Below are 12336 nucleotides of genomic sequence, written 5' to 3'. Positions count from 1 at the left end.
TTGTTTAAAATTTGTTAGCCGGCAATCAATTTCAATCAAATCTGATTTTCCCGTCGTCTCCACAGGGACATGGGAGGACACTGCATTTACAAAATGAATATTGCCATGATTAGGAAGCCATTGGAAAAAATCGATGTCTAGTACAATGCATAGTGAGAGGTGAGAGAGGATCAAGACAACAATAAAGTGCTAAGCAGTGCTAAAGCTGGATGTAAATGTGCCTGCGCTTAGAATAAATTCTGGCGTGGGGGATTCTGGCGTCTTCTTGGTAAGCAACGCTGGTGCTAAAAGGTGAATTAGTCTCCCAATGTCTGGTGGAAAGCAGACTGAATCAGGTTTTCCTCTACGATTTTGCCGGTGCGTATTTCCATTCCGTTTCTCTTTTATCCTGAACAACTCACCAGTTTTTAACGATTACAAGCTTACCAATAACATGATACAGTCATCACTATGCTTGAAAATATTGAGAGTGGTACTCAGTAATGTGCTGTATTGGATTTGCCCCAGGACAGAAAGTGAATTGCTTTGCCACATGTTTTGCATTATTACTTTAGTGCCTTGTTGCAAGCAGGATGCATGTTTTGGAATATGTGTATTCTGTACAGGCTTCTTTCTTTTCACCCTGTCAATTAGGTTAGTATTGTGGAGTAACTACAATGTTGTTGATCCCTTCTCAGTTTTCTCCCAGCACACCCATTAAACTAACTGTTTTAAAGTCACCATTAGTCTCATGGTGAAATCCCTGAGCGGTTTCCTTCCTCTCCGGCAACAGAAGGACGGACGCCTGTAACTTTGTAGTGACTGGATGTATTGATATACCACCCAAAATGTTCTGTGTCTGCTTTTTTATCTTTTTTACCCATCCTACCAACAGGTGCCCTTCTTTGAGAGGCATAGTAAAACAACTCATCTTTGTGGTTGAAATTCACTGCTGTGTGGGGTGCAGAGATGAGGTAGTCATTCAAAAATCATGTTAAACACTATTCCACTATTCCAACATTATTCCACGCAACGTATTATGTGACTTGTTAAGCACATTTTTACTCCTGAATTTATTTAGGCTTGCCACAACAAAGGGGTTGAATACTTATTGACCAAAGACATTTTTTATTAATTTGTACACATTTCGAGAAACATAATTCCACTTTTACATTATGGGATATTGTGCATGGACCAGTGACCAAAAATCTAAATTTAATCTATTTTAAATTCAGGCTGTAACACAACAACAAAAAGGAAAAAGTCAAAGGGTGTGAATAATTTCTGAAGGCACTTTGAAGTTGGTAAAACAGTATGCAAACATTAAAGTGACCAGTGTTCAATGACTATGTACATAGTAGAAGGCTAGGTAACAGTGACTAAGGTTCAGGGCAGGGTACTGGGAAGAGGATATTGGTGACTATTTAACAGTCTGATGGCCTGGAGATAGAAGCTGTTTTTCAGTTTCTCGGTCCCTGCTTTGATGCACCTGTACTGTCTCCGTCTTGTAGATGGTAGTGGGGTGAACAGGCCGTGGCTTGGGTGGCTGAGGTCCTTGATCATTTTCTTGGCCTTCCTGTGACACCAGGTGCTGTAGATGTCCTGTAGATGTCCTAGTGATGTGCTAAAAAAGGGGAGGTCAAAATTTGGATGAACATTTTCTTGTTTGCTTATGGCCCTATACAGCTCGTTGAGTGGGATCTTAGTGCCAGCATCGGTTTGTGGTGGTAAATAGACAGCTACGAAAAATATAGATGAAAACTCTTGGTAAATAGTGTTGTAAAATGAAATAAAATTTGATTGGTCACATGTGCCAAATACAACAGGTGTAGACTTTACAGTGACAAGCTTACTTACAGTGCCTTCAGAAAATATTCACACTCCTCAACTTTTTCTACATTTTGTTGTGTTACAGCCTGAATATCAAATGGATTAAATTGAGATTTTGGGTCACTGGCCTACACGCAATACGCCATAATGTTAAAGTGGAATTATCTTTTTAGACATTTTTACAAATGAATAAAAAATGAAAACCTGAAATTTCTTGAGTCAATAAGTATTCAACCCCTTTGTTATGGCAAGCCTAAATAAGTTTAGAAGTAAAAATGTGCTTAACAAGTAACATAATAAGTTGCATGGACTCACTCTGTATGCAATAATAGTGTTTAACATGATTTTTGAATGTCTACCTCATCTCTGTACCTCACACATACAATTATATGTAAGTCGAGCAGTGAATTTCAAACACAGGGAGGTTTTCCAATGCCTCGCAAAGAAGGGTACCAATTGGTAGATCGATAAAACATTTAAAAAGCACACACTGAATATTCATTTGAGCATTGTGAAGTTATTGATTAGACTTTGAGTGGGCAATACACCCAGTCACTAAAGTTACAAGTGTCCTTCCTAACTCAGTTGCCGGAGAGGAAGGAAACCGCTCAGGGATTTCAACATGAGGCCAATGGTGACTTTAATACAGTTACAGAGTTTAATGGCTGTGATAGGAGAAAACTGAGGATGGAACAATAACATTGTAGTTACTCCACAATACTAACCTAAATGACAAAGTGAAAAAATGGAAGCCTGTACAGAATAAAAATATTCCAAAACATGCATTCTGTTTGCAATATGGCACTAAAGTAAAACAGCAAAAAATGTGACTAAGAAATGTACTTTATGTCCTTAATACAAAGCATTATGTTTGGGGCAAATCCAACACAACACATCACTGAGTACCACTCTTTATATTTTCAAGCATGGTGGTGGCCGCATTATATTAAGGGTATGCCTGTCATTGGCAAGGCCTGGGGAGTTTTTTGGGGATAAAAAAAACATCATAGAGCTAAGCACAGGCAAAATCCTAGAGGAAAACGTGGTTCAGTTTGCTTTCCAACAGACACTGGGAGAGAAATGCACCTGTCAGCAGGACAATAACGTAGAGCACAAGGACAAAGTTGCTTACCAAGATGACATTGAATGTTCCTGAGTGGCCTAATTAAAGTTTTGACTTAAATCGGGTTGTAAAACTAGGTAAATGAGATATTCTTGCATTCCATTTTCAATTTAAAAAAAATAAATGTTTTAAATACATTTTGATTTAAGGCTGTAACACAACAAAACGTGGAATAAGTCAAGGGGTATGAATACTTTCTGAAGGCACTGTATGAGCCAATTCCCAACAATGCAGAGTTCAAGAGTAAGACAAATATTTGCTTAATAAAAAAAGAAATAGTAACACAAAAGAAAGTCTACAACTTATCATGGGGTATTCTAACTTAGGCAAGCAGAACCTCTTGACTTCTATTAGAGATCGTGCACCAGCTTCTATTAGAGATCGTGCACCAACAAAGAGACACACACCTTCTCCCTTTAGCTTACCCGACGCTGCCGTTCTGTCCTGCAGATGCATAGAAAAAACATCTAGATGTATTTTATCCATGTCCATGTTCAGCCACAGCTCCGTGAAACATAGGATATTAGGTCCCGTGTGGCTCAGTTGGTAGAGCATGGCGCTTGCAACGCTAGGGTTTTGGATTCGATACAAAACAGACCAGTACGAAAAAGTATGAAAAATGCATGCAGTTACTACTACTGTAAGTCGCTCTGGATACGAGTGTCTGTTGAATTACAGTTCTTCAGGTCCCATTGATAGGACAGTCTCGAACGCTCATCCAGTTTGTTCTCCAGAGATTGTACGATCGCCAATAGAACAGACAGTAGCTGCGGTTTATGTACTCGCCAAAGCAGCTTCGTCAGGGTGCCCACACATCGCCTCTTTTACCCCACCTGAGGGGTGAGCAGTATGTCCTGCAACTCCGACTTGTTGAAGTAGAAATCTTCATCCAAATTGAGGTTAGTGATCTTTGTTCTGATGTCCATAAGCTCTTTTCAGTCACAGGAAACGATGGCAGAAACATTAAGTACAAAAAAATAAAGAAAAAAATAAGCCAAATTGGTCAGGAGCTTGTAAAACGGCTGCTATGCAATGCAGCACCATTCTCCCCAGGAGAATGGCCTACCACTGTTGTCGTCAGCAAACTTGATGATTGAGTTGTGTTCAAAAAGAATGTTCAAGCAAGCATTAAAACATTTATTTATACTTTAATGAGCTCAGTGGTAAGATGCATAACGACCTTTGAAAAAAAGACATAGCTGCGTGTGACGAGTGAGATACTGGTGTGCACCAATCAGAAGTACATGAAGAACATGAGTATGTCGGTGGTATTAACCACCAGCTCCTCAAATAACTTTTTCACATTAACATGTTACATATTCTTTACATTAAGATGAACCCTTATAATAATTGCATGTTGTCATAACAACTCCGAAGTCCTTGACAACACAGAGAATCACATGGTGGACATTAAAAGCATTGACTATTCTTAGTTCATTGTATAACGTACATGTCACCAAGCTATGGAAGAAAGTCATGTTTTCATCCTGCAGGAAATGTAAAATGATCCCAAGTGCAGCGTTCGCCCAGGAAATTGATCACGCTTCATGATTGAAGATGACAATATCATCTATTATAGGCCTAGATTTTTTGCTAAACCATGTCGAATGAAGGCTTTAAACCTATTAGGCTTAATGTGGTAATAGAAAACTACTGGGACCCTCTTTGGCATGGATCTACTCATACTACTTTTGTGGACAGATTTATAAAGCAGCCCAGTATGGTCCATTATCTAAAATATATACCAAAGTCGGCACAAAAAGGCAGAACTATATCACAGTTAAATATGCCTTCAAAAAAGGTCCCGCCATTAATGTTATCTCACTTAGCTGGGTGAAGTGGGCCTGAAATACTGTAGTTTGAGAATTCACTCATCTTTAATGCTTTTTTCAGCTAGATGGCTAAATCAAAGGAAAATAGGAAACGGCAGGCTATTTATTCTTGGAGACTGTTATATGGCCCTAAAATGTAGGCAAAACTCTTTAGTAACATATGAACTCTGCCCAAAATACCTTCATGACTTTTGACTGGGCCTCTGACAAAAGTCGGGATGACACAATGTGTCTTTATCGTAGCTTGACCCCCTGCTGGACTGGATTTCCAACATGGTGACAGGATGGCAAAGATGACTTGACACGGTCCGCTAAATATAGCGAGAAAGACAGACACTAAGTGCCCTATTGAGAGAGAACAAAGAAAGACTGGCTGATCTTTTATTCAGGTAATGTCACTGTTTGTCTGTTACGCTCACTCTCTACCCCCCCTCCCTCCAGACCCACTTGGCCAGTCTCTTTTTTCCCCACAGTCCGTGGAAACTATGGGCGGTGGTATTACTAGGATCTGCACTGGCTAAATAGCTCTGGAGGTTTAGGATAAGCAGCCCAAACTCTTAATGCCTTCTTTGTTAATGAGTTGAGTGTATTAGTGATTTATGTTAGCTAATGCCAGGCTTCGCCCGCCCAGAGGTATTGCTGTATCACAGGCTAAGAAGCTAGCTACCTCCCTTCATCCTCAGCTGCACCTGATTCCACTGGTACTGCCTTCATTCAAAATGGAGGGCCTGTTTTAGGACTGATGAGAGTAATGGTCTGATCCATTATCCAATGTATTGGGCATGCATTCTAAGAGGAAGCCTAGTATGGATATTGGAACGTAGCCCGAGTCCTGTGATGTGCCTGTAAATAATCATGGGTACCCTTGCCCAGTGACAGGCATAGGTAGTGCTGCCATTTTTGCCGATAACACCTCCATGGCACTGCAATGCAGCAACATACAACGTATTCACACTCCTTGACTTTTTCCACATATTGCTGTGTTACAGTGTCACGTTCCTGACCTATTTCTGTTAGTTTGTTGTATGTGTTAGTTGGTCAGGACGTGAGTTTGGGTGGGCATTCTATGTTGTCTGTTTCTATGTTGGTTTAAGGGTTGCCTGGTATGGCTCTCAATTAGAGGCAGGTGTTTGGCGTTCCTCTAATTGAGAGTCATATTTAGGTAGGTTGTTTCACAGTATTCGTTGTGGGTGGTTGTCTCCTGTGTCTGTATGTATGTTCGTGCCACACGGGACTGTAGCGTTTGTTTGTAGTCGTGTACCTGTTCGTGCGTTCTTCATGTTGTATGTAAGTTCCATGTTCAGGTCTGTCTACGTCGTGTTTGTTATTTTGTAATTTTCAAGTGTTTTCGTGTTCGTTTCGTAATTCAATAAATATTAGTTATGTCATCATACCTCGCTGCACATTGGTCTTCAGATCCCTCTCTCCTCTCCTCGTCGGAGGAGGAGGATTTAGAGAATCGTTACATACAGCCTGCATTTAAAATGGATTAAATGTCGTTTTTTTGTCACTGGCCTACACACAATACCCCATAATGTCAAAGTGGATTTACATTTTTCATTTTATTTGATATTTATTCAATAAGTATTGAACCCCTTTGTTATGGCAAGCCTAAATAAGTTCAGGAGTAAAACTGTGCTTAAGAAGTCACATAATAAGTTGCATGGACTCACTCTGTGTGCAGAAATAGTGTTTAACTAGATTTTTGAACAATTACAGTATCTCTGTACACCACACATACAGATAATTGTAAGGTCCCTCAGTCGAGCAGTGAATTCAACCACAAAGCCCAGGGAGCTTATCCAATGCCTCGCAAAGAAGGGCACCTATTGGTAGATGGCTATAAATGTAAAAAATGCAGACATTGAATATCCCTTTGAGCATGGTGAAGTTATTAATTATACTTGGATGGTGTATCAATAAACCCAGCCACTACAAAGATACAGGCGTCCTTCCTAGCTCTGTTGCCGGAGAGGAAGGAAACTGCTCAGGGACTTCACCATGAGGCCAATGTTGACTTTAAAACAGTTAGAGTGTATTGGCTGTGATAGGAGAAAACTGAGGATGGATCAACAACATTGTAGTTACTCTACAACACTAACCTAATTGATAGAGTGAAAAGAAGGAAGCCTGTACAGAATAAAAATATTTCCCCCAATTTTTTTGCAACAAGGCACGAAAGTAATGCTGCAAAAAATGAGGCAAAACAATATATTTTTTTGTTCTGAATACAAAGTGTTATGTTTGAGGCAAATCCAATACAACATATTACTGAGTACCACTCTCCATAATGGCTGCATCGTGTTATGGGTATGCTTGACTGAGGTTTTCAGAATAAAAACATTTATGGAATGGAGCTAAGCAAGGTTACATTTTTATTTTAATTTTTTATAAATAAGCACAGGCAAAATCCTAGAGAAAAACCTGGTTCAGTCTGCTTTCCACCAGAGACTGGGAGATTAATTCACCTTTCAGCAGGACAATAACCTAAAACACAAGGCCAAATCTACACTGGAGTTGCTTACCAAGAAGAATTTTCCTGAGTGGCCGCGTTACAGTTTTGACTTAAATCTACTTGAAGATCTATGGCAAGACCTGAAAATGGTTGTCTACCAATGATCAACAACCAATTTGACAGAGTTTGAAGAATTTTGAAAAGAATAATGGGCAAATGTTACACAATCCAGGTGTGGAAAGCTCTTACCCAGAAAGACTCACAGCTGTAACCGCTGCCAAAGGTGCTTCTATAAAGTATTGATTCAGGGTTGTGAATACTTATATAAATTAGATATTTCTGTATTTGATTAGCAAACATTTCTAAAAACATGTATTCACTTTGTCATTATGGGGTATTGTGTGTAGACAGGTGAGCATTTTTTTTATTTAATCCATTTTGAATTCAGGCTGTAACACAAGAAAATGTGGAATAAGTCAAGGGGTATGAATAGTTTCTGAAGGCACTGTATAAAGGTTAAACTGTACATATCACTTTGCCATTTTTCTATTGGTTTTCCCTACACATAAAATGGATATATCACTTAAGTTGATACTCAAGCTGTAAAAAGCATGCATTTCAAAACTACAGTTTAATGTAGTTGTCCTCCAAACATATCAGCTTTCTGCCAAGCAGGGAGAAATGTTTAAATCATCATTGGTGTAAGTATTTTAAATTTTTTATTTAACCTTTATTTAACTAGGCAGGTCAGTTAAGAACACATTCTTATTTACAATGACGGCCTACCCTGGCCAAACCCTCCCCTAATCTGGACGACGCTGGGCCAATTGTGCGCCGCCCTATGGGACACCCGATCATGGCCAGTTGTGATACAGCCCAGGATCTGTACTGATGCCTCTAGCACTGAGATGCAGTGCCTTAAACCGCTGCGCCACTCGGGAGCCCTCTATGGCTTTGCATTTAAGCACTTTATTTGACAAAGTATATCCAAGGATTTTTTGCACAACTACCCAAATCTGTATCCATATCTTTACTACAAATAGACTTATAACTTCTTTTTTATTATCAGCAAGCAACATGAGGACACTATTGCAGCCAATGAGATGTTTTGAGGAAGTCTCAATTAGTCTTTCACAGAACAAACCATCCTGAAGTTAACAATGTGCTGGGCACAACAGCTTCACTCTGTAGTGTTTGGGTGGATGTGTGTTGTGTGTTTAGGCCTTAGGCTGTTGACTTACCCGGCTTGCACTCCTTTATTTTTGTTCACATCGATGGTGGTGATGGAATGCTTCGCCCCAGACTGTACCTCCCAGTCCACAGTCCACTGGGCATTCTTTGACTTGGTTTGCAGAAGATTCACCCCTTTCTTTGCCTTGACCCTGCAATCGAGAGATAAAAGGAATGAATCAACTTTATGAACAGCCCATGATTTATCTGTGAGGTCAGAGGTTGTCGGTTTGTTTGTATACTGTAGTTCCATCATGTGCACAGCTTTGTATTACATCGGGGCAAATGCAATTTTGAAAGATCAATCAATGACAGTTAATGTAGTTGGACAATGTGGTGATAAACTGACTCTAAAGACAAAGGCTATTGCACTGGAATTTTGAAATCATGGATAAATGTCTGAATAATGCTTGAATAACGAATGAGAGTATTTCTCAACCAGCCAACTGTATATTAAGCATCAGGCAAAACAAAAAAAAACACTCCATATTCTTTGGTTCCATAATATTTTGAGAGCTTTAATATTGTGCTGTACTAGTGTTTTTAAGACTATGATCCATTTCAGTGACTCCGATTCATTTCCCCACACAAATGAGAGGGTATGAGGTATTACCCTGGTGTGGCCCATGTGAATTTAGCTCGCCATTGCGTTCGCACAAAACCGATTAATGAGTGAGCATAGAGAATCAGAAAGGTACAGCTGTGACTAGTAATACGCACCAATTCTGTAAGACTCTAGCCATCTTTGCAGCCCTGATAAGAGGCAAATGGAGGAGCTTGTGTGAACTACTAAGACATTACTATTATTTATTCATTCCACACAGATGCCTTCTGCCATGGCAACTTCTATTAAGCGCTTCGCTGGAATGGCTGACTGCTAAACAGGAGCGGTTAGCTCTAAATGCTCCTAATCCTTCAAGGCCATATAGCTAATTCATACACTGGGGTCTAAAATGTCACTGGACATTTTCAGTGCAAACATTTATGCTCTGAAAGAGCGTTTAAGAAATTACTTCTCTTTAACCCTCGATGTGGTTTAATTCATTGTTGCTTGTAACCTGTGGAGAATAATTTTGTTTTGCACAAATAGCTAATGTGGATTGGTCTTCATCTAGTCTTCAGGAAATTACTCAGATTGTCAAAGACTGTGGTTAACACCTTGAAACACAATATTCCAGTGATGGCTCTATGCAACGGAAGGCAACTGTATTGAGTGACAGAAGCTCCTTGCCTCTGGATCATGAACAGCAATCTCAACAATGATCTTGAGCACTCCGATATTTATCTTGTTTATCACTCTAAGTACAGCTTTGAGGTTCGGCCGCCAGCACAGAGACATGCAGATGAAGAGCTGGAAGGAAGGAGAAGGAAGAAAACCTGGCTGGCAGGGAGATGTTCTTTAGTGGGGCAGGCTGGGGAAATTAGAATGATCGAGCCAAGGAGTTAGAGGGGATCGCAAATCAAAACCTTGCAACTGCCAATGTTCACATCTGATACAGAATTTACTCATATCCTGCCCAATGAAATTATTGTTGTATTGCGGTGGCAGATACAGATGGGAACCAAAACGTGTGTTTTGCAACAGTCTGACAGTTACTAATTAACATAACATGATGATGTGTAGTTAAGGCCTGTCAAAACAGCAAACTCCCACCCATTGCGCAATTGGGGAGGTTGAGAGTCAGCAGTATGCCTGACAGGTTATTCTGCGACCTAGACCTCGGAATTCTGACCTTATTTCTTCAGGCTCTGGTAACCATATTCAAAGGCTGGCCAAACGCTTTAAAAGGGTGACAGCAAATTCATTGATGGGGTGAATCTTTCTGTCGGATTAACCCCCAACCGGTTTTCAAACGCTCCCTTCCTTTGCCTTTAAACCGCTCCCTCTGCACTCACCTGATAAAGCAGCGGCGGCACCACTTTGAGGATCGGGCCATGACCAATAGAGGAGGCTGCAGCGCCCTGTTTTTCAACAAGGCTTTGGTTTACTCTTTATCTCCAGTTATACGCAGCTGCCCGCCGTGTAAAAAAAAAACACCTTTATTGATGATGTGGCACATTCCTATTTTTCAAATGTTAAATCTCTGAAGGTGCAAGTCAAGATAGGAATCTGTTTGCAGTTATCGCAAGAATCTTTCCCTGGGAAGTAAATCTGTGTGGAATAATTATGTACACCTGGAGCGTGCCCTTTCCAAACAGTATTACCACAAACAGAGTTGGATTGGTTTGGTTCAGATGAAAGAAGACGGCTCTAAAGTTCTAGTCCAGCTCAACGTGTCACCTTCAGTACCAAGCTATGATGAACAGACCAACTCCTGGTAAACAAGACAGAACACAGTGGGACTTTAGTGGGACTCCAGTGGGACTCTAGCTGGTCAATGTTGTTAAGGAGTCAACACCAAGACCCGGTTGTTGTGGTTTCAACTTATTTGAATCAATGAATAATAGTCCGTATTAATCCCAGTAGTGTAACATGGCTATTATGTTTATTCTTCACATGTACACCAGTCAAATTACAGAAAAGAGCTTGGCTTGAACTGGAAACTAAAATATGAATAGAAACAGTTGTTGGTGCTTTAAGTCTAGCGTCCATCCAACCATATTAGCCTCTTCCCTCACTCTGCTTCCTTTTCCAGGCTCTCCCAGACACAACTCCCCAAGCTCTGCTTAACTGTTAAGGCAATGCCTGTGTGAAATACCGACGGAAACGCACGAGGTATCTACAAACAGACCTCCATCCCATGCTGCTACCGACAGCCACATACCCGGCCAGCTGTCTGGATCGCCACGACCCCAACCAACCTCTACTCACTGGACCCTTATTGATCACCCGATTAAGCATGCCTCTCCTTAATGTAAATATGCCTTGTCCATTGCTGTTCTGGTTAATGTTTATTGGCTTATTTCACTGTAGAGATTCTAGCCCTGTTCACTATACCATATCCAACCTCTCAGTTCCACCACCCACATATGCGATGACATCACCTGGTTTCAATGATGTTTCTAGAGACAATATCTCTCTCATCATCACTGCAATACTAGGTCTACCTCCACTGTATTCACATCCTACCATACCTTTGCTGTACATTATTCCTTTAAACTATTTTATCGCCCCAGAACCTCCTCTTACTCTCTGCTCCAGTAGCTCTAGGCGACCAATTCTCATAGCTTTTAGCCGTACCCTTATCCTACTCCTCCTCTGTTCCTCTGGTGATGTAGAGGTGAATCCAGGCCCTGCAGTACTGGCTCCACTCCTATTCCCCAGGCGCTCTCTTTTGATGACTTCTGTAACCGTAATAGCCTTGGCTTCATGCATGTTAACATTAGAAGCCTCCTCCTAAGTTTGTTTTGTTCACTGCTTTAGCACACTCTGCCAACCCGGATGTTTTAGCCGTGTCTGAATCCTGGCTTAGAAAGACCACCAAAACTCAGATATTTTCATCCCCATTACAAGATTTTCAGACAAAGATAGAACGGCCAGGGGGCGGTGTTGCAATCTACTGCAAAAGACTGCCTGCAGAGTTCTGTCTTACTATCCAGGTCTGTTCCCAAACAATTTGAACTTCTACTTTTAAAAATCCACCTCTCTAAAAACAAGTCTCTCACCGTTGCCGCCTGCTATAGACCACCCTCTGCCCCAGCTGTGCTCTGGACACTAATATGTGAACTGATTGCCCCCCATCTATCTTCAGAGTTCGTGCTGCTAGGCGACCTAAATTTGAACATGCTCAAAACCCCAGCCACCCTACAATCTAAGCTTGATGCCCTCAATCTCACACAAATTATCAATGAACCTACCAGGTACCACCCCAATTCGTAACCTCGGGTACCCTCATAGATATCATCCTAACAAACTTGCCCTCCAAATACACCTCTGCTGTTTTCAA

General features: G+C 40.8%; 1 protein-coding gene across 3 annotated transcripts in view; it reads right to left on the bottom strand.

Annotated features, from left to right (window-relative positions):
- Positions 1–12336, bottom strand: part of tmem132e (transmembrane protein 132E) — a 350212-nt gene that overhangs the window by 47360 nt on the left and 290516 nt on the right. For all 3 annotated transcript variants that reach the window (XM_023967881.2, XM_023967879.2, XM_023967880.2), the window contains exon 3: positions 8461–8601. In XM_023967881.2, coding sequence (XP_023823649.1) covers positions 8461–8601 — 141 coding nt within the window. The remainder of the gene's footprint in view (positions 1–8460; positions 8602–12336) is intronic.

Source organism: Salvelinus sp. IW2-2015, linkage group LG23, assembly GCF_002910315.2.
Source record: "Salvelinus sp. IW2-2015 linkage group LG23, ASM291031v2, whole genome shotgun sequence".
NCBI classification, from domain to species: domain Eukaryota; kingdom Metazoa; phylum Chordata; class Actinopteri; order Salmoniformes; family Salmonidae; genus Salvelinus; species Salvelinus sp. IW2-2015.
Note: the sequence above shows the minus strand (reverse complement) of the source record. Positions and strands in the feature narration are given on the sequence as shown.